General features: G+C 43.2%; 2 protein-coding genes across 9 annotated transcripts in view; one reads left to right on the top strand and one right to left on the bottom strand.

The window, feature by feature from the left end:
• The first annotated feature begins 266 nt into the window (after positions 1–266).
• LOC128767884 (beta/gamma crystallin domain-containing protein 1-like) lies at positions 267–26,768 on the top strand. Of its 4 annotated transcripts, XM_053880219.1 has the most exons (25): positions 3,278–3,301; positions 3,402–3,495; positions 4,180–4,576; positions 4,643–5,486; positions 6,768–9,567; positions 10,750–10,890; positions 11,278–11,442; positions 12,723–12,761; positions 13,165–13,283; positions 14,631–14,775; positions 15,110–15,249; positions 16,875–17,001; positions 17,296–17,331; positions 18,348–18,475; positions 18,551–18,674; positions 18,759–18,904; positions 21,200–21,326; positions 22,042–22,071; positions 22,132–22,244; positions 22,423–22,555; positions 22,917–23,056; positions 23,969–24,092; positions 24,758–24,916; positions 25,064–25,226; positions 26,421–26,767. In XM_053880219.1, the coding sequence occupies exons 2-25, from the start codon at positions 3,448–3,450 to the stop codon at positions 26,507–26,509; spliced, it is 6,477 nt and encodes a 2,158-aa protein (XP_053736194.1). In that variant the 5' UTR covers positions 3,278–3,301; positions 3,402–3,447; the 3' UTR covers positions 26,510–26,767. The 4 variants fall into 4 exon arrangements, with proteins under 4 accessions (XP_053736193.1, XP_053736192.1, XP_053736191.1 ...); XM_053880217.1 differs by having other exon boundaries at positions 3,273–3,301; positions 4,180–5,486; positions 10,750–10,881; positions 26,421–26,768; XM_053880216.1 differs by having other exon boundaries at positions 3,277–3,301; positions 4,180–5,486.
• LOC128767885 (reticulon-4-interacting protein 1 homolog, mitochondrial-like) overlaps positions 5,088–27,751 on the bottom strand; it is a 28,356-nt gene continuing 5,692 nt past the window's right edge. The window contains exons 9-20 of one of the 5 annotated variants that reach the window (XR_008416188.1): positions 27,118–27,321; positions 24,750–25,564; positions 22,114–22,285; positions 20,573–20,668; positions 20,439–20,458; positions 20,317–20,342; positions 18,531–18,668; positions 18,341–18,453; positions 16,853–16,992; positions 14,534–14,719; positions 14,354–14,465; positions 5,088–5,470 (exon numbers count right to left, since the gene is read on the bottom strand). Coding sequence is in view for 1 of the 5 variants with exons in the window: in XM_053880220.1 (XP_053736195.1) it covers positions 27,124–27,321 (198 nt within the window). In the remaining 4 variants the exon portion in view is untranslated. The other 4 variants (XR_008416187.1, XR_008416189.1, XR_008416190.1 and 1 more) reach the window with 4 other exon arrangements.

The raw sequence follows: 27,751 nt of genomic DNA on the forward strand, positions 1-27,751 counted from the left end.
CTAAAGAGTAAAAAAAAAATTCACGTGTAGCATGATTGATCTGAAATGAGTAGGTCCCCAGACTAGTTCCCATGTTTAGACCAGCAATGTAGCTGTTAGCACCACAAGCTAACAGCATAGATTAGATTCAGTTCAGCTGGCTGTAAACAACACTGCCTGAACACGCTGCCTTCACTGACACAGTTGCCCAACACGTATAAGGGCTTCAGTGTCACAGCCAGGGAAGCCTCAGGGTGTGTTACCTGGCTCGGGCAGATTCCAGCTCAGCTGTCATTACCATGAGAAAAATAAAACAGTCGGAAAGCGGCATTCAAATGTCTCCAAGAGAGCCGGCCCTAGTGTTTTGTTGCTGAGCGCCTCACTAAATATTAATTAGGCGGGAAGGGTTACCTCACTGAGACGCGGTTTCATCTTCTCTCTGCGCTGAGCTCCATGGTTGTTCCTGAAAAGGCAGGAGAAGAGTGATCAGCATGGTAAGTTTTTTTCTGCTCGTAAACACATTAGCTCTAGTGTTGAGGCATGTCGGGTCGATTTTACAACTGAGCTGTTAGAAGGAGGCCTCGGAGCTTCTGTTTGTTTAGTCTCGTTCAGGTTTCCATTCATGTTGAGAGTGTTTTAACAGTCGGATCGCTGCTGCGAGTAAACCCGTCACACACGAAGGAGTCGACGTCAGAGTGATTTGTTTGCAACATGATGAAGACAAACAACCAAAGCGGCAAACCAAACCAGAAGGGCACAAATCACACTTGTTTGAAGTGCAAACACACTGCTTGAACTACACAATCGATGAGTGAAGAAAGTGAGTGACTCTGACAGTGAGGCGTTGCTCCCAAGGGCTGTTCACTGTAGAGAAAAATAACTTCCACGGTCTCTCAGGGGTTAATTCTCTGACTCAGCACGGAAAGACTGAACATATTTTTGCCGCCAAATGAAACAGGAGCACGCAGATTTGGAAACGCAGAGCTTACATTCTACAGGCTGCTGAACCCACAGACTATGCGTCACTTCCCCTGGAAAACTTTGTTTGGACATGGTCCACTGCTGCTTTCACTTGCTGAGGGGAGAGTCCGAAATTTCAGCAGCTGAAGAGGAGCTGGCTTTAAAGTGTAAAAGTGGATTTTGTCGTAGGACTGGCAGATTTCAGCCAATGTGCCACACTCTGGTGTGCCACAGGAAATGATCTCTCCTCAATTTCATGTATTTGTTTTGGAAACATTTTTAAACAAATGTATTATTTCCTGCAACTAGTCAGCCATCATATTCAAGTGTCTAAAGTTCTACATTTTCAGAAAATTCGAAAAGTCACAAATGTGTATCGCATTTTCTTAAATAAAATCGTGACATTGCAATCACAATTTCTATCATGATTTAACATGTATTTTTAGGACTGATTCCTGAGTTTCTGGAGCATCCAAACCTTTTCTATACAGAAAACAGTCCATAGAAAAAAAGACATTCCATTTTGTAATATACTTCAACTACATAATTTAATCCCATATTTTTCCCTCAAATGTTGGCCGTCTATTATCTCAGCTGGGTCATTGAAGACACTCATCATTCTTTGTGTGTTTACATCTTGGTGTGCATTTATTTGGTACTACACAAACAATGCAGTAAATCTTACAAGTGTAAGTAAACGTTTGAAATGAACCGTTGTGTTAGCAGTTAGCTCCTTCAGCCATGCAAACAGTCTCTGGAGTCGTGGGTCAGACAAGGAACACCCTATCATTCTGCAGGGAAAGTCAAGTTAGAGGAACATTGCGAGAAAAACAACAGCTTTGTCTGGTGACGGAAAGAACAATGTTACAGCTGCAAGAAACGAAGGAGTCTCCACTTAGACGGACACTGAATGACAAGGAAAGTCAGTGCATAGCGGCTTTTGCTCTACAATATCGGAGGGAGGTGACGTGTTTGAAGCAACAGCTAGTGATGGGTTGATGAGACTTCATGAAACAGTGTTCGCAGCTGTTTTCAGAGCCCACTAGAGGGCAGTCTTGCTTTAAAATTGATGTGCGGTGTCACTGAACCGGTTGTTCAGTTCCTAAGGAAGATAGGGCCATCTAGTGGGCTCTGAACATGAGGACACGGTTTCATGAAGCCTCATCACTAGCGACAGGGTCGCAGCCACAGTTTTTGTCGCACTACGTTTCAGGCAACATTAGCCACATTACATTTTTTAAGGTGATTTTACAGTGTCAACTGCGGAGATGGAAAATTCATCAGTAAGAAGAAGTGAAATGGAAGAGAAGAAGATCACAGCAGTTGCTAGCACGGCTCGTCAAGCTGAGCTACAATTCCATCACTCTCATTTACTTTGTGTACTGTAAACACACTTATTTAAATCAGAGATTGCATATGTCACGATTTGCAGAAGTTGCCAAGAGAAAAGCGGGAAGTCTTGGCCACTTTACTTTTGCTGCTGCCTCTGCGACATTAATCATTTTTATCACTTGAAATGAGCTTCCATTATTAAGCGTAACAGAATCCTATACACAGAGTTCCATATTCCACAACACATTACAACTTACGTTACAAAACTTAACTTTCCGTCACAGTTGAGCGATAAAAGGAAAAGCAAACCAGAGAGAGTACTTACAGGCTTTTTTGTCTCTCATTCTATCAGCGATTCAGAAGCTGCAGCTCCAAATAATTCAGCTCTACGTCCCTGTGCAGCTCGGCTTCATCATTTCTTAGACTTAGACTTAGACTTTCTTTATTGTCATTGCACAAAACATATTACTATATGATGGCAACGAAATTTCGGTCTGAGGCCTCCAGTTTCCAAAAACAAAAGAGCTTAAAGAGCTGGAAAGCAAAAGAGAGAACGTTTGTCATAACAGGCACCAGAACTTTTTACTGAGGACATCCATAGTGAGCTTAAGTGAAGTAAGAGTGGGGCTACACGACACACGGGTGTGGCAAAAAAAAAAAAATCCATTAGCGTGAGAGTTTGATGAATATTCTTTTGTTCACAGAAAATAGGCATAGCTCAGCATTTTACGCGGTGCATTGATTAACCAGAATAGAAGCCGAGTAACCGGTTTCATAACAAAGCTGGCGTTTCCGAGCGGCCGTGAAGGCACCACGGCACCGCAAGAGACGCGTGGAGCGCCTCGAGCTACGGGGGGCTGAACTTCGCTGCGCACACGTCTGTGACCTGAAACAGTCTGCGTGGTGCACTTGTGGATGCTGGACTGGATGCTCACGCGTCACTTTTCAAATTCAACCATCTCATTTGAGTAAACCAACTGGAATATATTCCGTTTTTCGGGTGGTGAAAAAGTTTCACACGCTCTCCGGGGTGAGTTCAAATACTTTGACCATCTTCTCAAAAATCCGTCTTCAAGTGCGACAGTTGTTCAACGACACTTTTGTTTTTTCTTTTTTCGGTACTTTTCTAGTTGGTGGGATGAACCGGTTTTTGTTGTGTGCCCCGTAGCAAAAACCATGTTCAGTACCTACCTAAAGAGTCTCAATGACATGGTCAATTCCATGGTAAGAACGCAGGCTTTCTGCACTCCTGCATGTGTCTGCATGCTGAGAGATGCATGGCCAGATACGTCTGTGGTCAGACGGCGTGTTACCTCCTAACCTCGCTTTCACTTCATGGACATTCCACTGGTGACGGCGTGAGCATGTTCATCGACTTTAATGGTTCTGAAGTGTGCTGGACTCACTTGAGAAAAACATCTAATAATTATTGTAATACACAAGTCATTTGCTTTGTCGTTTTTTTCTTATAATTGTTCGCATTCTTTTAACACCCGGTGTTCTGGTAACTACTGACAAGTGGTGAATGTTCACTAAAGCAAATATGGAGTCACGCAGTTGTCATGGTGAGCTAACAAGACTTGTGTAAACAAACAAACAATCAGAGAGCAGAGCGCTCATATCGTTTTGGAACACACACACATATATATATATATATATATATATATATATATATATATATATATATATATATATATATATATATTTTTTTTTTTTTTTTTTTTTTTTTTTTTTTACTTGTGCTGCTTTCACAATAAAACTTTTTTCAGGAACATTTTAAGCTATATTTTAATGTTGAATCTTAAAGTTTTTGTCCACTTGACTTACTTGTCCACAATAAGATTATTTTCTCAAGTGACTTCAACATACTGACTGCAGGTAAACATTTATTCTTGTGTTTCTCTCTAGTCTGAGACTCCAGAGGAGCAGCCGAGTACCGGGGTCTTGGGTCGAATCGGCAGCTGGTTCTCTCCATGGAGGGGAAAGAGTCCAAAAAGCCCCAGTGAGGTTGCCTTCCCTGCTGGCGATGAGGCAGTTAAATGTGAGGGAGAAGAGGAGAATGGAGAGTCTGTGAGGGTCGAGGCAGGAGACCAACAGTGGGAGGCGAGGGAACAAAACTCCGATCCCGGTCCGCTGGGACTCTTAAGAAACTTTTCGCCCAGTAAAGAGGGGGACGCCGCCGAGTCTGCCCACAGAGAAGGCTCGCCTGTGAGCAGTGGTGAGCCAGGAGGAGACGTTTCAAAAGAGGAGGAGTTTGCTCAGCCCAGGAAGAGGAGAACAGGGCTGGACCGGGGGAGCGGCGACAGTACGTTTGACAGCCGGAATCCTGAGAAGAATGCCAACCAACTGACGCATCTCTTCTCCTTTGCAGAGCAAGGAGTGGCGTGGGACTCTGACCGAGACCACACCCAGAGGCAAGCGCACGCTCAGACAGGCAAAAGGCTCCATGTGTACCTGGAGGAAACCAGTGTGACTCAGCGTGGCACGAACTCAGGTGTGGGGCAGGAAGTGGTCCGCACCAAAGTCAAGAAAAGCCTCCAGGTCAAACCGAAAGCATCACTGAGCTTTGACTCTTTAGAAGATAAGAAAGAGGCAGATGATGCTGAGAGCTACTACAGCGCCCTGGTAGGAGTGTCCCTCAGATCAAAGACGTACGAAAGTGAATATTCAGGAGCAGACAGCATGGGGCGGAAAAACGCAGCCCGCAGGAAGTACAGGAAGAATTCTCAGGGAGATCCACTCAGCAGTCCACGAGAGAAAACACCTCCTGACACGCAGCCGCCCCCAGATACCTCACTGACCATTCCTCAGAGCAAAAGCTGCCATGACGTGAATGAGCCTGCAAACTCCACCTCCGGGCAAGACCCCTCCTCCACCTCTCAGGCCTCACCTGGAGGAGGGAAGACAATGACTTCCTGTTCTGATAAGCCTAGGTATTTGGATAACATCCAGAGCCAAGGCGCAGTGACACAGGCATGTGCAGCCATGGAGGACGATGACACTGACTACAAAGTGGAGAGGAAGACAGAGACGCCGGAGTCCAAACGCAGGAGTCTGAAAGTGTCTCGAAGTGAGGTCAAGCTGTTTACCAAATATGTGCCTTTGAGTGCGGAGCAGCCTCTATTGGAGAACAATGAGCCGCCAGAATCGAAGACTCCATTGAAGTCAGCGGAAAACGGAGCTAAGGAGAGCTTCAAATCTGAAATAAGAGAAAGGTATGTGTCAGTTCTCGCTTCATATCTGCTCTGTAAATAAGTAACACAACGACCCGTCAGCTCACTCCACAACACTGGCTTTGTGGACGACAATGAAACCAGTTTGGTGCAAAGAAATAACGAAGGCAGCCTCTCCTGACCTTTGACTGAGTTTTGAATGGGGGCTGGGTGCAGTTGTCTGAGTGAAGATGAACCACATTTTCAAAAACAAGGCTTCCACTGGCCATTATATTAATAGTTAATCAGGACTCTATCGTCATGGTTACCGAGTCAGCAATCACTGCTGACTAATTTGTCTATCAGACTGCGCATTATGATCACATTACTGTGACGTAATGTTCGTTTTATGAATGCCAGTAAAGACATTAGTGGATCATGTTTGATGATGACTACAAATACACCATTGTTATAGCTTCAAATTCAACCAAAAAGTGATAGAAAGTTACAGTTAGTTGTCATGTCTCACAGTGTTCTGTTACGTGTCTATCATGTGTGCGATAGTTACCATGAGTAGATGATTTATTCTGTTTCGTCTATAAATACTTCAGAGAATATACTGTACAATTATTCTACAGCCTCCAAGGTCTGCCACTGTATATTGAAGTGTATGACAACCATCTCTACGGAGATAGCGTATTTATATCTGCAGTTTAACAGCTGCTATGAGTGACGCCAACCTTCGTGAAAAGTGTATGGATGGCTTTAATTTATCAGTGTTCAAACTAATGTTTCGCCACAAAAAGTAATATGTCAATGGTCGTCATTGTTTTATCGCTCGCAAATCAACATTAAAAACAAACACAACCCCAGTGGAGCTAGCTTGCTAAGAAAGCTAACATTAGCAGGCAAGCTTATATTTTTGTGTCAAGAGAAAAAGGCAGCAAAACAAGGCATTCGTTCAAAAAAAAATACTGTGGGCTCAGAGCTGCAGACGTTACGAACAATGCTGTGTCTAGGACTGACAACCATCGCATTGCTTGCGTCAGGACAGCAAGCTACCGGTCCAGTTTTTTTTTTTTTTTTTTTTAATCAAATATGACATCACTGTCACATGAAGTGTGTCAGCCTGAATATTTAGAATATCTCAGCTGATTCCAGTTTCAGTCACAGCAGAGCCACATCATCTGTGTACAAAGCGACATGGAACATTTCATATTTGACTGGCGACTTATTAATGTGATATAAGGGAGTGAGTTTGTTTTTGTTCTGAAGAACACAAGAAAGCTCTTATGTTCTCAGTTTGTTTTGTTCGGGTCTTTAATCCAGTTATTTCTCTCACAGAACTCCAGACCTGAAGAACAAAAATGACCCATCTAAGGCAGCACCCGGTCGGGTCACCCATAAGATCAACATCTTCGAGCGTCAGGCTGTTGGGGAGCACCAGAAGAGTTTCCCGAACCCGAGAAGTGCCGAAAGTTCCCCCGTTCGAAAACCCCCTGGAAGAGTCAAGACGGAATTTGTTCTGTCGGAGGAGAGCTCAAAATCCGTGGAGCGATCCGGCACGGCCAGGCCGGATCCAGTCCCTGCCTCTGGAGAGATCCAAATGTCAGTGAAGGAGCGGATGAAGAACTTCACAGAGAAGTCAGAACTTAAAATACCACCTAAGTCAGCCAGAATGATCACACCGAAAAAGCCCACACCGTCTTCAAAGTCAACAGAACTGGCCAGTCAGGGTAAACAGGATACGAAAGAGAACGTAAAGACTAATGTACTGTCAAAGACAGAACAACCTGATAAACTAGTAAAGGCCACCATTCAGGTCAGTGAGGCAAAAACAAAAGCTAGCTTGAAGGCTGGAGCTGTTAAACCCGACGACCTCCAGTTGGATGCGGCGCATAAAGGGTCGGGCGAGGCCACAGAAACTGGCGCCCTCAGTCCGAAAAGTCCAAACAGAACAAGTTCCAAATCTAAAAGAAGGAAAGGCAGAGAAGCGACGAGCCCTGGTGGCTCTGAAAACAAGCAAGAGCTTGAAAGTAAACAGGTGGATGGAAAAGACCTCTCAGCTAAAGCGGAGGAAAAGACGCCAGATCAGGAATCTGTCGCTGGAATCACTGAGGTAGATCTTGAAGCGTTAAACAGAGAGGAAGGTTCTTCTGTGGGCCTCACTGATGCATCCGTCACTGAAGATGAACCTGATACAGCCGCTTTTATCCCAGAAACAAAGATGCCCATTGATGGGGCTTCAGTTATTTTACCTCCAAAGGAAGAAAAGAAACAAGAAAAGACCTCCCCACCACAGTCTGCTGAACAACCCGGAGATAAGGCTTCCACTGAGAAGGATGCTGCTGAAGAGCCACCACAGCTGACCGAGGAATCAAAAATAGCAAACGCCGAGGGGGTTTGTGCGGAGAGTAAAACAGAAACAAAAGCAGAGCCTGGGCCTCCAGTCCTGTCCCTGGAAAATGACTATCCAAAAGACAAAATTACTCAGAGTGAAAGAGGGAGTGAGGAGAGTGCTGTTGTGGATGTCAAAACAGGCAGTGTGTCCTCAGAACAGGCCAGTGGATCATCTGAAACACAGCAGTCAGAAAGCTTGCCACCAGAAAAAGCTGCCGTGGTAGAGACTAATGAGCCTGAGAGCAGGCTCTCTGCAGCCAGCCCTCCGAATGTGCCAGACTTTCAAACACGGCCATTAGAAAGCTCTGAAACTCGAGCCGAACCAGCTGAGAGACAGACTGGTTCTGTGTCCGTGGAAAAGAATTCAGCTGATGAGTCACACGCACGTGGTGCCAGCGACGACGCGCATTCCAGCTCGACGCTGGTTACCAAAACAACGGCTGCCGTGGAGGAAGTGAATGTCAGAGAGTCCAGTGACACTCCAATGTTGAAAACCACTGTGGAGTCAGTCAAAGAGGCTGCTACTGAAGTGAAAACAGAGCAGGAGGGTGAAAATCATGAAGTGAAGTTGGTGACCTCTGAGGGGAAGATCTCGGACGATATCGAAACTCCAGCACCCAGTAAGGAAGAGTTTGAGGCTCCAGAAGATGCTGAAAAGGTGACAGAAAGTCAAAGTCCCTCAGAAACTTCAAACTCTGTCGTTGAACTAAAAAAGACTGAAGTGGAAGAGCCGCCACCTGCTAGTGGCGTTGATATAACCATAAAATTACCCCCTGCTGAGAAGCTGAGCCAACCCCAGAATGGTAGCACTTCACCGTCTTCCCATAAGAAACATCAAGAGTCAAATCAGCAGTCAACCATGCGAAGGCTTCCATTGCCACGGGCCTTGAGCAGAGAGGATTCTGCCGGGCAGGAAAGTCCGTCTAGCTGGCTGGATGTGGACGTTCCTAAACAGAGACTCAAAGTTTCGAGTCCCAGACTGAGCTCGGGCGGCAGCGAGAGCAACCTTCTGGACGCGCCCGATGATTTAGACGACGACGACTTTGTGGAGAGGATAAAAAAACTCTGCGCTCCATTTCAGCTGCCGCCTCGCAAGCACAACACCTTCCGGCCGCCGCAGCCCCCCTTCGCTCTGCCCGCCATCAAAGAGGACCGCTTCGAGAAGACCTTCGACCCTGAGGAGTTCACCTTCGGCTTGAGAAAGAAGAACAAATTCACCATTGAAACCCCAAGCCTTTTAGCCAGGCTCCAAGGGCCAGAATTGAAAGCTGGAATTAAACCTGCTAGGGCTAGCATAGCAGACCGGTCCATGCTGCTCAGCGCTCTGGAAGCAGATGGCCCTGATAAGACCACCCATCAGGAGGAGGAGGAGGATGGAAAGGAAGAGGAACAGATCAGGGTGAAGTCTCGTCTGGAGGGCAGCTGTGTCCTGAGCGGACTCACAAGCTCGTTGTTAAGGAGCAGAAGAAATGAAGCTCTGATTCTAGATGATGACACGTCAGGAGAGGTGTCGCCTACTGAAGCCCCCCAGCTGAGCCCCCGGACAGACGCTCCGCCACCGAGTCCAACTCTTCCCTCCGGAGAAAAGCCTGGCAGAGAGGAACTCCAGCCTGCGGTCAGTGACTCAGGCCCGCCCTTTCCTTCCTTTAAAGACATCAAGCTGCCAGACTTTTTAGCGAAGCACTTCCCTCCAGAATCAATGAAACCAAAGCAGGACGTTGAAGGACAGCAGACCCAAACCGAGGTATTTTTACTAACAAGACTGATGTTTGATTCTCATCATGGTGATGTTGAGCTGCACTGCAATGTTCTATTCATACGTTTAAGCAAGACACAGTTCTCCAACTCAATTATCTTGGAATGTTGGTGCTAGTTTATTTGAAGGGGTCGCTGAGTTTGAGGAGCTAAAAATGGCTGCTAATTTGAGTTGAAAAATCAGTGTGACAAAGAAACATATCCAATCTTTTCCACCAGGATATGATCAGTAGCTGAGGTTTAGCCGCCATGCTAAACGACTGTTGAACGTGAAGATTGGCCACCGATAAAGATAGTAAATATAGTATTTTAAATGTTTCAACAGGACTGTGGTGAAGTCAGACTTTGGTGTAAAATATAAAGAGTGCATCATTGGTAAATAAAAGGAAAATAATTTCATCCACAGTGAACACCCTCCATGAAACATTGATGTCATTTTTAACGCCTACCAAGTTTTTGTTAGCATAAAAGCTGCGAGTCATGTTGCATAGTAGCCCCATTATTATGTGGCAATAATCATGAGTTCCGATAAGATACACATTTATAATTGATATTTTACTCATTTGAAGTCCACATATAACAGCTAGCATATTAGCATGCATGCTAACCTACTGATTATGAAATTAGAAGGTTTTAAAGCTGCAAAACTTGTACTGAAGCAACGTTTGCCATGGACAGCTCAAGTATCAAATGTATTTAAGTCAAATACATTTATACTGGACCTAACACATTTGTTTCCCGACTGAGTTGAGTTGACTTCCAACGAACACAAGCACACCTTTGTAGAAAATAACTTCCATTCCTTGACAGAATTTTAGTCGGTCTAGAACAAAAACTAATATTGATCGAATGTCAACCGAGTGCACGTCAATATTTTGGAACTGACTCACTGCTGGGACAGTGAACTTGTTAGTGACAATAATACGAACAATATATAGCTTTTCGTCCAGCTGAGATCATGACTACACGTTCAGCTGTATTCCAGCTGTTCCAGTACATCTTCAGAATTACTGGGGAACTGTTTAGCAACATATTAGCATGACAACTTATATTAGCAGACAACATACCGCCAGCGTGTAAAAAAAGCTGGTTATTGAATCAACTGTGGGATGAAGTTCTATTCGCTCAGTCAAGCACTGATTTTTTTTTCCTCATACACTTCATCACCCAGAAAATCAGCAGCCCAGTCTCCAACATCAAGCCAGTTCCTGATTTGGTGCCACCGGTGCCATTGTTTGCTCCTGCTGCACCAGACACTGCCCCTGAGATGAAGCCCCCGACTCGTCAGCAGCAGACAACTCTGGTGAACCACGTGAGAAATTATGTTTCCTTCTTCATCCATATGAATTAATAGTTCACATTTCAGGTCTTTAATCACACGTGTTACTCTTTCAATTCAATTCCCGTCAGAGATCACCACAAGTCCTCCAAATGAAGCTTCCTTGATCATCATCTCGAGTCACACCTCGTGCTGACTCGGAAATGTAGTCATAGTCACCAGCCAAAATGTTTTGAGTACTTGTATTTCTCAAAGGTAAAAGTCAGTTGAGAGATTAGAGAAGGTTGTTGACCTTTTCAGGGCCACTTAAATGCCTCATGAATGATCACAATAGTATTATTTAACAGTATATAAATCACTAGTGAATCCAAACTCTGAAAATTATGTTCTTCAATGAGTGGCTCCGCTCATGTTCCACAGGTGAGTGAGAAACCCAAAGGTCCGGCACCAGTCACAGAGCCAGACGCGGCGGTGAGACCCAGACTAACTGCTGGTGACGGAGGGCCGTCGGTGTCGCCGGTGATCACCGTGAGCAACGCCGCGGAGACCAGGCCTCCCACTCACCGGAGAGCGCCGGTTAATCACGTGAGTGCGCAGACAAACAATGACCCCAATAGTCACGTCGATGAAAATTCTGCTCATCAAATATGGATTCATGCACATCTGCCCACAGCTGCGGTTCAAGGTGTTCTGCGATCACACATCGCTCACATTGATGTGGGGAGATCAGCCCCTGTGTTGATCTCTACGTGGATAACCAAACTCAGTTAGTGTTTTTATGTCATAAAAGTTTGATGGCTGAAACAACACCTAAAAGAAAGAGAGGAGTATTAAAACAATATTTGGAGAAGAGGAAGGAGGTGAAGAAGGGAGTGCAGGCTGGGTGGAGACAACAAGGGAGAGTGAGAGAAGCTTGGTAGGACACAGATGATCACTGCCACGATGTATGTATGTATGTGAGAGTCAGAGATGGAGGTGTTGAGAGTGTCACTGGGAGCAACCCGGAAAGACAAGTTCAGAAATGACTTTATCAGAAGGACAGCTTATGTTTGGAAACAAAGTTAAGGAAGTGTCGAGGAGAGACAGTCATGGAAGAAGAAAGTTGGGGCCAAGATATGGATGACTTTGGAATGAATGATCCTACTATGAATTAATTTTAAGTAACTTGCACTCTTCAAAATATCGTTAAAAATTTATCCCACCCAAAAAAATTCAAACACCATCTGCTAGCAGAGAAGCAGGGCATAACTGCCACGACTGTCATTACCATAGCCTCGAGCACTTCTGCAGTTGAAACACACAGCAGATTCAACAGTGCAGCCTCATGGTTCAGGAGTTATAATGGCTCCTCAGTACAATACCTCCTGAGTGATGGGTGCGATTAAAAAGATTCCCTCTGGAAGCAGAAAAGGAGGCCTTTCCAATGATGTATAACGTCTACATGCCGTGGTGAATATAATCAGAAGGCTGGTTTGGGAGTGTTTATAATGTTGAACCATGTTGTCAACCACCAGGCTGCTCAGTCCCACACAGATTGGCTAAAAACAACCAAACGTTGTTTGTATAAATTTGCAGAAAAACTGAATATTAGCACAGTTCAGTCACTTCAGAATTCTACAAAGTCATAATTTGACTTTAAAACATCAAAAACACATTACTAAACAGTAGTAATGTTAAGTGATTACTGTTTAACCCCTCTTGGAATGAAGGACGAAAGAAACAGCACATTACACGTTTTCGAAAAAATCTAAATAAACAAGGGTATTTGTTAAGCCGCTATAAAACAATCAGAGGATTCTCAAGTGAGTCTTTGCCTCCTCGATCTTCCCTGTCACGTCTTAATGTCTCTGTTACACTTCCTTTAGGTTCGGGTCCCCAGACGGTTCCACAAGAGGCCTGGAAAGGTATGAATCTGCTCGCGAACAATAGAAAAAAACACCGTGGGGACAGACCAGCCTTTGTGTGAGAGAAACATCTGCTCTTCATCTGCACTTTGAGGGGGTAAACAAATTAAAACAAGAACAACTGGATGTGATTAGTCTCAGTGTTGCCAGTGGGAACCCGCCGTTTCTGAACACATCCATATTTATATCAGATTCCTGCTTGGTTTACAGTCATGTGTAATTACTAAAAATGACATGGTGTGCAGAGCAACACGCTCGTTTTTAGGTTGAACCAAAAACAAGGCCCGTAAGCAGTTTGTGTTGTAATTACTCACACAACTCTGCCCCCACGTTGCTTTATTTTGGTGGAGCGATCACGAAACTGTGCGGCCGATGATTTTGATATTCTGTGATCTCTCCGCAGATAACTCTGTTTGAGAAAGCTCAGTTCAGCGGGGAAAAGTACGACTTCCACAGGGAGCTCGCTGATGCTACTACACTCAAGTTCTCGCCTGTGATATCTGTGAAGGTCGTCAGAGGATGGTGAGTAACAAAAAAAAAAGAAAATACCTAATGTTTATTCATTTGTCCTCATACATTTATATAGTTAAAACATAAGAGAAGAAACTATTTAAAATAATCAAATTTTGGTATTTTTCCCTCATATATTTATAAAGTTTAAAAGGTGTTTAAAACAAAGTGTTTTTGAAAAATATGCTTAAAATATATATGAATCACTATGCACATTAATGTTAATTGCTTTTAGATTTAATATTATTTCATCCAGATTTTTCATTTCAATAGATATGTTCATCCAGATTTACAAAGAAAAACGAAAACAAAAGAGAAGTGATTGATTTTATTTTTTATATTTTTTTATTATTTTCTATTTAATTCTTATCAATTTAACTTTTTTGGATTGTTAGAAAAAAAACGTATTAAGAACAATTTCTCTTTACAATCTCCAAATTTGAAGAACCTGATAACCGCTAACCATAGAATTTGACAATAAAATATTTGCTTTTAAATATTTCTATGGATTAATGTATTATGTTTATATTACTCCATTTTAAAAAATGATCTTTTTAACAAGCTTTTGGAGTTCCATTGGTCTTCAGATTCAGGCTCAATCCCAGGTCCAATTAAAGTCAATATTGGCTGCAGCAATGCAAATCGGCCAGCAGCTGACGTGCAGTGGTGGCTCTCAGTGAGACCAAGCTGCTTCAAACAGAGATGCTTTATTAGTTGGCAAAATCAATCTACTTTGTGCTTCGCCAGGCTAATCAGTCTTAGGCCTGCGCTCCAGACCAAAACTGATAACCAGTCGAGGGAAATCAGATGTTCTTGTTGTATTCTGCAAAGCAATTTCCTGAGTCGGGAGGCAGAGCTCCAGAAGAGACCCCCGCCGACTGATAATCAGAAGCCATTCGGTTTTTAATGTGTTTGTGCTCGAAACTCGAAAGAGTCTCGGCTTTAAATGATGAAAAACAAGAGACCTCCTCAAATTAGCCTTTTAAATGAATCCAAAAATAACAATCATGAAAAGACTACAATTCCAAACACAGGAAAAAAATCAATCGCATATTGACTTCCTTGTTCCTGTGAAGACTTACTTTTACAAAACAGTATTTCACTGTTGGCTCACAGCTGAAGTGAAGAGACTTTTCCTCTGAGGTGTCACCTGACAGGCATGATCTCGTGGATCTGCCCCGGGGGCTCCTCCTCCTATCAGGTGCAACACAAAGTTATTGACCCTGGAGGTGAGAAGGGGTCAGATCTTGAATTTAGAATACTCTGGCGAATCTGGTGTGAAAATGCTGGGATGAGGATCAGCACCTCCAAGTTTTAAACAGCACCGGTTTGAATCACGCACGTTGGTTTCCTCCACAGTTGGGTCCTCTACGAGAAGCCAGGCTTCCAAGGTCGCTGCATCCCCCTGGAGGAGGGCGCCATCGAGCTGCCCAATGAGTGGGCGGAGCCTGGACAGGAGTCAACACAACCAGTGAGCATCGGCTCGATGCGACACGTCGTCTCTGTGAGTGGCCTTCTATTATCTCATTGCCGCTTTTTGATGTAACAGTTTTTTGAGTAGCTTTTGTTGCACATTTGATAAACCTCAACCGCCTGTAAACTAGTGCCAAAATTCTGCTTTGGTTGTTGCAAAGATGCTAAGATGATTTGCCACTAAGGCATTATAGTCAATATTACATTGGTTAAACAATGTGAGTTCAAGTTAGTTTCTGTTACACAATAAGCGTCAACTCACCAGAACATTATAGCTTCACATCCATCACAGCCTTTCCCAAGGATTTGACCCATTTCAACTTCCTGTTCATAATTTAGCAACACATGTGCTCCCTTCCCCGCAGGACTACAGCTTCCCTCGCATCGATCTGTTTACCGAACCAGAGGGACGGGGCAGGGTGACACCGTACCACGACGACGTCATAGAAACCGGTTCATACGGAATCCCGCTCAGCACCGCCTCCATCCAAGTGCACTCAGGAGTGTGAGTAAGAGGCCGTTATCCAGGCCGGTGATATGCCTCACGCACAGTCTGCCGTGGAAACTGGGTTATTGTAGGTCTATTGGATATAGTCGGGAACACTGCAGGTGTTGTAAGAGGGAGCGCTATTTGTGCCAATGGGAACATTGGGGTTTTGTCTCCGTGTAAGTATTAATTCAGGAGCAGGAACCCTTGTTCCTCCTCTTTCTATTATTTTATGATTAGAGATTTTATTGAACTGTCCACCCAATATCACTCATTTTTTAAAGTGTTTGTTTTAAAAAGAGATTACATAGAATCAATTATTATTATCATTATTGTTTATTAACAAGTTTCTTATTTTCTTGAATTGCACATGTCAATCCAGTATTTAAAAATATCTTATACTTAAAGAACATTTTTTATTGTCATAAATGATGTTCTTGTTTTAAGTAAATCATTCTCCTCAATTTTCCGCCTTTTTTTGTTTTCTTGAGTTCCTCCCAAAAACTAATTTTGTGTCCAGTATTGGAAAATATGTCAGATAAATTTCTAAAATTACATTACATTTATGTACATATTTGCATCCCACTTATTTGAACCTTCATCTGAAGTCAGTGAGAGCCTTGTTGTTGGGAAACTCAACTCAGTGCAGCTCAGCTAAGCGATGCTGTTTGACGCCGATAAATTGCAGCAAGACAATAGCTGTAATTCTATTCCCAGGTCTTTGCTTTGGACGTGTCAAGAATGCAGTTCACAGCTGACTAAAGAGGTGGAGATGTGAATAGGAGGAATCAGAGGTGTTTTGCAGCAGACAGCTTTTCATGAGTGGCAGGCGTTGGTTCTGAGGACGCTGTGTGTCTTTTCACAAGCTGGAGAAATGTAAAAAAACATTTCTATTATTTCATCAGCTCATGTTGTCATCATGTCTGGAGCTCTTAAAACAACTTTCTAAAGACACAAAACATGCTGTGAAACACAATGTCGATGACATCACTGCATGTCTAGCTTAGCTAGATGCTCATTAGCACTTGCTCGTAGCAAGTGTGTATTCACGTGCAAATGCTAATGTGAACACTAGAGTATCAATTTGTTTTTGGAGTCATATAAGATCACTGTAGATTTTATATCTACTTTTTTTCTTCCTGAAGTCGAAGATCTTTCTCATCTTATTTGTGTTCAATTCTCAGTTGTTTTCCAGCAAGACAAAAGTCTGTGCTTTTTGTGCTCGTTTTTACTGAACAATCCACTGCAGAATTAATTAATTCACATTGACAAATGTCCCCTTGAACTCCGACAACCTTATCGGGTATTACCCATGCAGAGTTTTCACATTAAAATACCTTCTGTTCTCCTCCGTATGACTCATGCTGTGGAAGGATGAATTGCTTTGTCGCTTAACATGATAAATAATGTTTTATTTGAGGGACTAGAACGCTGCAGAATGGAGAGGGGAGAAATGTATGTAAATGGTTTTCCCTGAACGACTCATTTGACCATTTTTAGACTGAAAGAAGGTCATGGACATAAAGACTGCAGAAACGCGAGAGACTTGATCTGCCTGGGTCTGTCCTGGGGCCTCCTCCCAGTCGGACACACTGTGTAAAAAGTGATTCCATTTGCCTACTTATGCTTCTGCCACTCCTCAGGTGGATGGTCTTCAGTGATCCGGGCTTGCAGGGTGCAATGGCCGTCCTGGAGGAAGGAGTGTACCCTTTTCCAGAGACCTGGGGGTTCTCATCGCCTTTCGTCGGGTCTCTGCGGCCTCTGAAAATGGTCAGTCGGACTTTCAACAAATAAAGTAAATGATATGGTGGTCAGAATGAAGAACACAAAAGTGCTGGGCTGCTGGAGTTCAATTTGAGTCACCATGACAACAGAGTGACACTTGAGACTTCAGATTCACCGACCAAAAATGTGCAACACACTGTTTAACCATGTCGTCTCTGGACTCGCTCATGAACATGAAAGTTGATCGCAAGCAAATGAGCTCTGGTTCAGTTGCACGTGTCTCTGATGGTGTGAGAAAAGTTGGGTGTGAATACTAACATGTGTTTCTACTGTTCTCAGGGAGCATTTAAAGTGGAGAACCCAAATGATGTCAAGGTGAGAACCAGTAACCAGAAGAACACCTCTGTCCAGTGAGGTTTCATTTCTTTAAATGTCACATGGTACATTTATTGCTGTACTGTGGACAGAGTATAATGTTCAGTGTAGCAAGATAGTGTTGCATTAACTTGATACTTACCTGCCACAGTTTAAAAACATCCAGGTGGAAACCCTGAATATAGTCGTTTGAGAAATGAAATGAATGAAAAAAAAAAACGATTTCACGAACAGAATGAAAGCCAATCAAAGCTTGTGTATGCGAGGCTAAGTGTTTATTGAGGAGACTATTTTTCTGGGAATCTGGAAGGTAAACAGTATATATGTGGCACCTCAGACAGAGGACTACACGAAGACCACAGTTACAGTGTGATTGAAATCCCCCAATAGGTTAAGGGGGGTAATGTTTGGAATTTTTGTATTGAAATGTGAAGGAGAGTTATGTCAAAATGAAAGGTATGGAACCAACATGAACACACACAATAGCATGCTATATAAACATGACAGCATTCAGTACCAGTATGAGCAACATACATATACATACACAGCATGAAAGTATGCGGCAAGAACATATTGTCAGCATCGGTAAGTGAGGAACATGATAATTGTTGGTTATACAAGTGATTTCATTGTCCAGGGACCACTTTATTGTGTGCACATAATAATCATGCTGCGCTAACAAGCTTTTTCTTTCTAAATGATTCATGCCACCGACGGAACGATACTCCGTCCTGAATGGTGACTGGGACTCTCCAGTGACCAGTTCAGGATGATAAATGATACCAGAGGTGGGGTTGTTTCAACACCACTATGGGGACTGTTTATTGGCCAGTAAAAATAGTTGACGTTTAGAATCAATTACTTTAAAATGTGCCATTCGACATCATCAGTCCTTTGATGAACTGGTTGTGGCGCTAGCAGCCATGAGCCCAAATGTCAGTTGTGTTGTGTGTTTTCAGCTGGAGGTTTATCTGCTCAACCTTTTGTGCTAATAATTAAATCTTGTTACCATCCAGGCCGTCGTCTTCGACTCTCCGAGGTTCGAGGGATCCGCTCAGGAACTCGACAGCGAAGTTTTCAGCTTCTGTGAAGGCGACTCGGATGCTCTGATGCCAGCTGCTTCTGTGAAGATAATTGGAGGACTGTGAGTTTTGCTCTTACACACATTTGATGTGGTGGACTAATAATTGGCGACTCACTAACAAACTTTTGTCTGCAGGTGGGTGGGCTACAGTGAGCCCGGGTTTGAGGGTCAGCAGTTCATCCTAGAGGAAGGAGAGTATCTGGACCCATCGGACTGGGGTGGGTCTGAGCCACTCCTGGCACTGCGACCCATTCTGTCGGTGAGTTCACAACATGTCGTTCAGTAAGGAAGACAGGGTGACTAGGTTTAGTTTAAGTTTAAGATCATGTTCTTGGGTCCACAGGACTTCCTGACGCCGCACCTGAAAATGTTCAGCGACCTAAACTTCGGGCAGCTGGGGGTCAACATAGACTTGGCAGTGCCGGTCGGCAACATGGAGGAGACCGGCTACGGCACGAGGACCCAGTCCATCGACGTCATCAGTGGAGTGTGAGTGACTTTCACTTCTCACAGGTCCTAATCACAGGGTCAGTGGTAGCCACTTGTTGGCACATTCTTCGGAGTTCGTTCCCGCCTCTCGGAATAACGACCGCTCCAGTTCATGCTTGTGTGCAGATGAGTCGCATAGCTCCAAACGGACCGCGCCCTCGCAGACAAGTCCTGACAACATTATCTAGTCCACCAGCCTCGCCTGACTTCGTTCCCCTGCCAGTCTGCCTCTAGGGCGCGGCAGGAGCAGGTGATTTTCAGAGGCAAAAATCATTATTGTTGTTATCTGTCCATTTGTTGGACAAATTACTGACATAGAGAAAGTAAACATTAGCTTCCTTAAGAAACGTTGGAGAATATAAAATTAAGTAAAATTATAAAAAATAAAATTACATTAAGTACATTAAGTTACATTACCACATTGTTAAGAATCACAAGAAAATGACATAAATAATTTGCATAAATAAGTTAATAACAAGAAAAAAGAAAATATTAGACTGAAAAATGCAAAAAAAAAGCATATTTTATTTTTACGTATGAAGATGTACTGAGTGATATTCTGTATTTTAATTCAAGAAGCATTTTTAAAATTGTTTAAGTTATATTTAAGTTAAATATATTGGACAAATATTGACTGGAAAAAATCTTGTTTGTAATGACAGTAATTTATATAATTACACGTAATTATTATTTTTATTATTATATTTTTATATTATACTAGATATACTTTTTTTAATTGAAGATTTCAAAAGATTTAAATAAAAATGCAACAACTTATCGTCATTTCATAAAGTGATAAAGAAGGAAACCAGGGTCAAAGTGGAAAAATGACTCCAAAACATGTTTTAAAGAACATGTCCGACATCTGGTTCATCTGTTGAGGCACGACTGGATGGTTCCACCTCCAGCCTTAGTTATAATGGCACGCAACCTCGCCCATGTCAGTCTGACGGCCTGCGAGACTTCTGTCGCTTTCATGTTTGTGTGTGTTTTATGTGTCTCTGCCAGACAATTGTTTACATGCTGGCAAGTCACAACACACTCTGCAGTTCACAAGACTTTAAAAGCCAGTGACTGTCTGCAGAAATAACTGTCAGCGGGAAGACGAGGGGAACAGCTCCCATGTACCGATGCACACACAGACACACAACTCCTGCGAATACTTCAGATGTTTCAGCCGTTCATGAGGAGCACTTTCTCTTCTTTGTTTGCATGGCAAACATTTTGGTGTGTGCGGAATGTTTGCTAGCAGCTTGTTAAGTAGGAGATGGAGTGATTCATGTTTGTAGATTTTATAGCTACACTGCAAAGTTAGACATGTTGCTAGTTCGTAATACTACTGCATAGTAGAAGTATTACATATCAAACATTCCTCAAACATGAGATGGTACTAGTGTCAGGGTACTACATACCTTTGACATGTACTGGTACATCAAACCTACCAGTGAAGAACAAAAACATCAGAAGTACTAGTACACTGCAGAAGTACTGCTACTGCACTGGCACATAGAAGATAGAAACTGTTGCTACTTACTGTCAGAAGTACACTTGGTACTGCAACACAGAAGTAACAGTACCTCAGATGTTACCGTCATTTTACCTGCCTTGTACTAGTGTACTAGTACAGGCCCGGTCTACTACTGCACATGGTGGTAATCATATACATACACATAAAGATGTAAGGATGGGTGGAGCTCTCACTGGAATCAGACCAAGACCCTAAATCCGGACGATGACATAGCAGCACCAAAACTAGAGTGGAAGCTGGAGGGACAGTGGGATTAGAAACACCTAGAAACCATGATACTGTCAGTGTGAAAGCAGATTCAGGTTATCAGAGGGAGCAGCTGCAGGATGTTAAGCTCTTAATCACCAAAACAACATCAAACAGACGGCGAAAGTTGTTGAACGTGATGATGAACGAAAGGAAGTTTGTTATGAAAAAGGTTTGGCACAACTGCAACTTACATTCTAAATACTTTTACTGCTTTTACATTGTGTTCAAAGAGAAATGTTTTTTTTAAGGTTTATATAATGTAGAAATCTCTTGTGACTGCACCTAGCCAAGTCGGCATATTAGTCGGCGAGAACACATTAGATGGGAGGAGCCTGACCCACTGTGAATAGATGAATGGGCCAAATTGGTGAAAAGACGACTCTTTATCTGACACGGCTCATAAATGACCAACATGTCCTAATAACAGTCAGTGTCACCTCTGAGCGTTTGGTTTGAGCGAAAGAAGTGAATAGTGCATGAGCTGTGAATGAAAGCGGCTGTTCTTTTGTCTGCTCCAGGTGGGTCGCGTTTGAAGAGCCGGGCTTTTGTGGCGAGTCCTACATCCTGGAAAAAGGCCTGTATGGATGCCCTGAGGACTGGGGGGCTCTGCAGCCCCGGATCGCCTCGGCCATGACGGTGGTTCTGGTAAATGCTGGGGTCGCATGACGGCACTCACGGCAGCATTGAAAGTATCTCTCTCTGATTTCACTTCCCACGTGTGGTGCGTTATAATCATCTGACCTGGAGTGACCTCAGGGCCAGACAGCCTCACTCTTCTGTTGCTTGATTACATTTAGGAACGTGTGACGCACACTGTGTGGTCGGAAACTTTGTGTCATGACACTGAAAAACACAACTGTGACTCATCTTGGTCAGAGGAAGTGAGTCCTACATAAAACATTTTAAATTTCCCAGTGTCCAAAGGGGTCCTCCCAACAATCCTGAAATCTCCCATGCCCTAAATCTGTAGCATCCTGAGAGGTTCTCAAACCAGATTTGAAACTCAATTAATATGATTTTGTAATATATATATATATATGTGTGTGTGTGTGTGTGTCAAAAATATAACAACACAGTAATAAAACAAATATTCTTATGTGAAAAACGTTTTTTTTGAGAATTGAGAACTGAAATACAAACAACAAAGTACAAATTAATAAACATGATGATATTTATATATATATATATATATATATATATATATATATATATATATATATATTATATTTAAAATACTCAATTTCCAGCCCTCCTCCTTCACCCAGACACCATCCAGTCCCCAGACATCATCATGTGTTGATAGAACAAAACCCCTGCTGTGTTTCCTCAGAATGATCTTAAGATGTTTTCTCTTTTGCAGGATGACTTCGAGAAGCCGGCCAAATTCAAGGTAAGGCGATGCGTGAAGTGAGTGTGATCGAGCGTGACTCACAGTGTGTGTTGTCCTCAGGTGCAGCTATTTTCTCTGCCGGGTTTCCAAGGTACCGTCCTCGTGGTGGAGGACAACTTGGCGTCGCTGCAGGAAGGCTTCTGTGTGGCCTCATGTAAGGTCCTTTCAGGCAGGTGAGTTGTGTGTTGACAGCCAAGGTTTGATTTGTTGACATCTGATGAGAGACTCGTGGGTTTAGCTTCCAACTGAACACAGATCTGTGAAGAAAATACAGTGCTGGCTACACAACAGACAGAAACAGCACTGTAGCACTGTTGCTACTCTACACTTGTGTGTCTTTGATGTTGACAGCTGGCTGGCGTTCGAGGGTCCAGACTTCAGTGGGAGGATGTACGTGCTAGAGGAGGGCAACTACCCGGACCTGAGGGCGATGGGCTGTGTCAACACCGGCTCCTCCATCATATCCCTGCAGACCACTGGATTTGTGAGTGTTTTGTTGTCACATACAAGAGTCAAGTGCTGCAGCAGAGTTGGAGAACAACAGTGATTCAATCAGAGCTTTGCTATGTTATCTTGAGTGTCTTTCATTGCGAGTCGTGGTACTGTCGAGAGTGGTAGAAAATTAAACTTCTGCTTCCACTTTTAACTTCAGACTGTTTCCTACACTGGTTGCCCGTTATGCTTTAAATGTCAAACATAAATGTCTCAAACGCCAGATAAGTGGCGACCCAGCAGGTAGATGGTAGTAGTTACCGTGGTGTGTTTCCACGGTAACCTCTTATAGGTACCGGCTGCTCTTCCCTCACTTAATGTGTCTGTCTGTGCTCTCTCTATGTCATGTCCAGGAGTTCTCGCTGCCCTCCATCACTCTGTTTGAGCGCTCTGGGCTGCGGGGGAAGAGGGTGGTCCTGACGGAGGGGTGCGTCAACCTTCAGCTGACTGGGGGGTGTACCAGGGTGCAGTCTGTGCACGTGGAGGGCGGCATGTGAGTATGAGCACACACTGGCATTTGGGAGAGACTAAGCCTCTCTAGCTTACCTGGACTCAACTTAGTTCAGCATAGGAGGCAGTCATGAAAGGTTTTTTACACAACCAAAATGTCATGAAGGACATCAAGTCTGTTTCAGAGTCAGAGGAGTCAGAGATAGAGAAGCTACGGATTCCATTGGGAGTGAGGAGAAAGGAGAAGATCAGAATTAAGTACATCTGAGGGACAACTCAAGTTTGCAGACAAAGTTAGGGAGATGTGGACATGAGTAGCGGAGAGACAGTGATGGACCATGACGAAGAGGAATGAGGTGGATGATGAAGATAAGGTGGAGGACTTGTTGGATTAAAGATGAAATCCTTCATTAAATTAGTAGGACCAAAGGGTCAGTTGTCAAAGGTCAAAGGTTTACGACAGATAAAAGCGTCACTGTTCACGTCTCACACGTTGAAGCCAAAAGTGTAGTTTGGTTCGTCTGCCATCGCTGCACTCGAGTCAGCGCCTGAAACCTGCAACTGATGTGTGAGATTCCGACCGAAGCTGTGAGCTACCGAGACCACTGACACTGATGGAGGACTGTCAGGCAGAAGAGCAAAGAACTTGGTACAATAATTTCAAATTTAGGAAACTGTGATGCTCTTTGCAGGTAAAAATAGGTATTTGAAAGAGTTTTACAAAAGGCCAGATCCAATCTCAGTCATAAATTACCCTGAAGACCTTGATCATGGTTCTTCTTCTTTAGTTCAAAGTGATCCTTGTGAATACAAGAAATACACTCTTGAGTCGAGGAGAATAATGATACGCTAGTATTAGAAACCACAGTGGAGGCAGTCATAATGTTGTGGCCGCCTCGCTGGAAGCAGGGTGAAGTGGAAAGCTGTGTAGCGAGTAACTTGTGCTTTCGTCCAGGTGGATCTTATACGAGGGTATCAACTACCGCGGTGCTCAGATCTTACTGACACCAGGTGAAGTACCCGACTGGTACGAGCTGAGCACCTGGAAGAAAATCGGCTCCCTGCGCCCCCTACTGCAGGTCTGTTGTCATCACAGCGCAATCACATTCTGTCATCTATTTAACGCCGTTTCGTTGACACATGAAAATTCTGTCATTTGGAGGTCACATTTGCACAATACTGGCTCATTGCTAATACCACAAAGAATGAATAAACAAATGAAGCACAATGTATGTATATAGAATTTCCAAAGCTATTTTATTAGATATGAAACTGAAGACTATAATGTTCTTTTTAATTTAATAAACTTTTTAAAAAATGTAATTATGTTATTAGGAATGTTATCAGATGTTGCATATATTAAAGTATAATTTTAGATAATTAAATAATTATATATTATACAACTAAATGATTTCAAACAGAAGCTTTGAGATATTTTATCGATGGATTGTCATTGAAATCAGGATCATCGCTTCACTAGAAAAATTGCTGACGCTACATCCAAATTAATAAGTGTCGATCATTTGCCTGTCTTGATTTATATAGTGTCAGCAATTAATAATTCAGCCATTTTCTAGATTTTAATTTGTAAAAAGTTATAAGAGAACCAATGAAAATTAAGAGTCAATGTAAATTTGACTAATTCAACTTTTTTTTTTTTTTTTTGCTCTTTGCAAAATAGAATAGAAATCTTAAATGTATGATTGAAATAGCTTTATGTCTCGTATTTGTGTCACCTGAGCAGAAGCAGGTCCATTTCCGTCTGCGGAACCGCCACACTGGGCTCATGATGTCTGTGACCGGGGACCTGGACGAGATCAAGCTGCTGCGGATCCAGGAGATGGAGGAGACGTGTGGTATTGAGCAGCTCTGGTCCTATCAGAGGGGACATCTGCACTGCAAGGTCATCTTCCACTGGGTCTCTCTCCAACATTCTCAGGACAATACTTTTTCTACTCTCCTCATCTGACCTCCCTAACTTCTACTTATGAGCTGTCGCTTTGACACGTCATCAGGCCCGTTGTTTATAAATCTTCCTGGGGTGTTCCAGCTGCTGGAGGAGTGCTGCTTGTGTCCCAGTGGGAGCGTCACCATCGCGGGTAGCCGGATAGGGCTGGCGCCGGGTTCAGAGCACCAAACGCATCTGTGGAGCATCACGCCAGACGGATTTATCCGCTACACGTCGTCAGCGGACCTGGTCCTAGAGGTCAAAGGTCAGTCTCTACTGTTGATTTTAAATGTGGCCCCACTCTGAGCTCCAGCACCTCAATACAATCATATATGAAGTATAGCATCAAAGAGCACCTCTGAGCCTAAAGCCCTGAAGGTCTGCTCGAGTCAGACAGTCTTGAAGGGAGACATTCTTTTATCCCCTCTTAGAAAAAAAACACACCATCGGCATGAGAAGCATGTGAAACATCACCTGAGAGACGTCATCTATCTGAGACTCAGAAAAGAGCTCCTGCTTCTTCTTCTTCTGTGTGGCTTCTCTTTTTTTCATTAGAGATTGAAATGTCTCAGGTCAAGAGTAGCCTGGCCTCAGAAGAAGAACCTACACAGTAGAAGACAGAAGGTCATAACGTTATGGCCGTTTTAAAGTGTTGGATTCTGCACATTGAACATTAGGTTTGGGTAGGACACAGTAGAATCCACAAACGTGTTCAGTTAGAAAACATCAAAAGCAACAAAGGTGTGGCTGCCGATTACTCCGGTAACCGTCATTTTGAGAGTAGAAACGACGACTCAGCACTGAAGTGTGGGAACAGGACAGGTTCATCTGCAAAACGACCAACGTCATGATCACCAGTAATTTATGGTTATGGTAATTCATGCCACCACGTGACAAGCAGTGACACGGTGTGGTTAACTCGATTGTACTACAACATCCTGCGGCTCTGGAGAAAATTTACAGTATTGTTTATCGTACTTCCGATTTTAAAGTCATTGTTATTTCAAATATTTAATTAAAATATTCATTTAGTATTGCTGTATTCAAGGCATGTCACTGCGGAGATAGAAATAACCCAATATCCTTATTTTTTAGTACAATTATCTATTCTTTAAATTGATTTGTCAAAATGACATGTTGCCATATATTGTTTGTTGCATTAATGTGTCTAGACATATCTATTCAAATATTTTTAATTTACTTAATTTTTATTAGTATGTATTAAAATTTCTATTTATGGCTGTTTTCAGTTCAAAATTTAACTTGCAGTAAAACACAAGTTACATGTTTTTTCTTTATTGTAGATTTGCTGTTTCTAGTACGTTTGTGATTATTTTTCATGCTGTCCTCTTTGTCGTTACTCATTCAGTGTTTTATTACAATTGGACTTCTTTTATTTTCAGCTCACTTCATCCGCAGCTGATGTTGTAGTCTGATGAACTTTGACAAAATCTTTCAGGTGGAACTCACTTCGACAAAAACCAGGTGATTCTGAACAAACTGGACCCAAATAAAGTGCAACAAAGATGGGACGTGGAGATCATCTGACACTCAGGAGGAGCTGTGACACCTTAAAGGACCTAATGGATCATTGCTGCTGGATGAAACCTGACGATAAAAGTGGGGATCAGTGTCGCTAAATATTTGACTTGATGTTCTTCCCCACCAAACCCTTTTGTTTTAACTTAAAACAGTGTTAGCTCATTTTTACTGCCAACCACACCCTCTGGTTAAACTAGCAAGCATTTTACAAATGAATGTGTAAACAAGTATTTTTGTCAATAAATTTATTCAACTTGTTCGCGTGTCTTCCCACAAAAACCGCTTCCAGCGCTGATGGAGTAGTAGTCAAACATCGCCATCTACAGGACAGGGCGTGTAATACGCCACCTCACTGCTTCTGTGATATCATTTTGATTTGAAAGACGCTCAATGGGTTATGAACTATTTGCAGCTCATCAAAATACCTTTGATTCTTAGAAAAGCACTTTTCTGATTGGGAAATGTTACATTTTTACACAGACATACTGACATCTGGTGGCCAGATTTTCCCAAAATCCCACTTCCTGCTCCACCCGCACGTTTTTCAGTCTGGTGCCGGGAAAGCAGGGTTTAACAACAGTGAACCCAGAGTGTGTGAGTGGACTCCCCAGCACCTCCTCTCAGTAGCTGGTCTCAGCCGTGCCATGCTCGTGGGTTCGCCCTACAGCCTCCACATCCTGTGCCAGCTCTTCCTCCACCCTGTGGTCTTCCTCAGCCACCCGCACCACCGTCTTCCCGCGGGCGTGTCCCTGCTCCAGCTTGTGGAAGGCCTGTGGCACCTGAGAGAACGGGAACTGGGCCTCCACCACCGGCAGGATCTGAGGCGAGACGGTCATCTCACATGAACTCAGGACATCAAGTTAAAACCTTTCAACAGCATGGGGACGGAACTCCACAGTTGCAACAAAACAATATTTAAATATGAATCATGTGATGAAGACGAACGTTTGTTTGCTCTGACAATATTTCCTCGAGGAGAAAGAGGTAGACAAACAGTGAGAGAGACAGAAGGAGAAACAGTAAAGAGAGATACGTCAGACGGACGTGAACACAGTGAGAGAGCCACTGGGACAAACAGAGACAGGTATGTATACAGAGGAAAAGGCAGTAGGGACACCAAGATCCTGGATGAGAGCAAGACAACTGCCGGCAGGGATATTGACAGAGAGGAACAACTGAGTGAAAAACAGTAGAAAATAACAATCAGACTGAAAGACAAGAGTGGGACAGACAGGTTGGTCACATTTG

This window comes from Synchiropus splendidus, chromosome 12 (assembly GCF_027744825.2).
Source record: "Synchiropus splendidus isolate RoL2022-P1 chromosome 12, RoL_Sspl_1.0, whole genome shotgun sequence".
NCBI classification, from domain to species: domain Eukaryota; kingdom Metazoa; phylum Chordata; class Actinopteri; order Syngnathiformes; family Callionymidae; genus Synchiropus; species Synchiropus splendidus.

Bases quoted from the DNA above. Each gene is read 5' to 3' on its own strand.
- LOC128767884 (XM_053880216.1), top strand. From the start codon at position 3,448: ATGTTCAGTACCTACCTAAAGAGTCTCAATGACATGGTCAATTCCATG. The intron at 9,568-10,749 runs GTATTTTTACTA...TTCATCACCCAG, and splicing joins GACAGCAGACCCAAACCGAG to AAAATCAGCAGCCCAGTCTC. The intron at 18,675-18,758 runs GTGAGTTCACAA...TTGGGTCCACAG, and splicing joins CACTGCGACCCATTCTGTCG to GACTTCCTGACGCCGCACCT.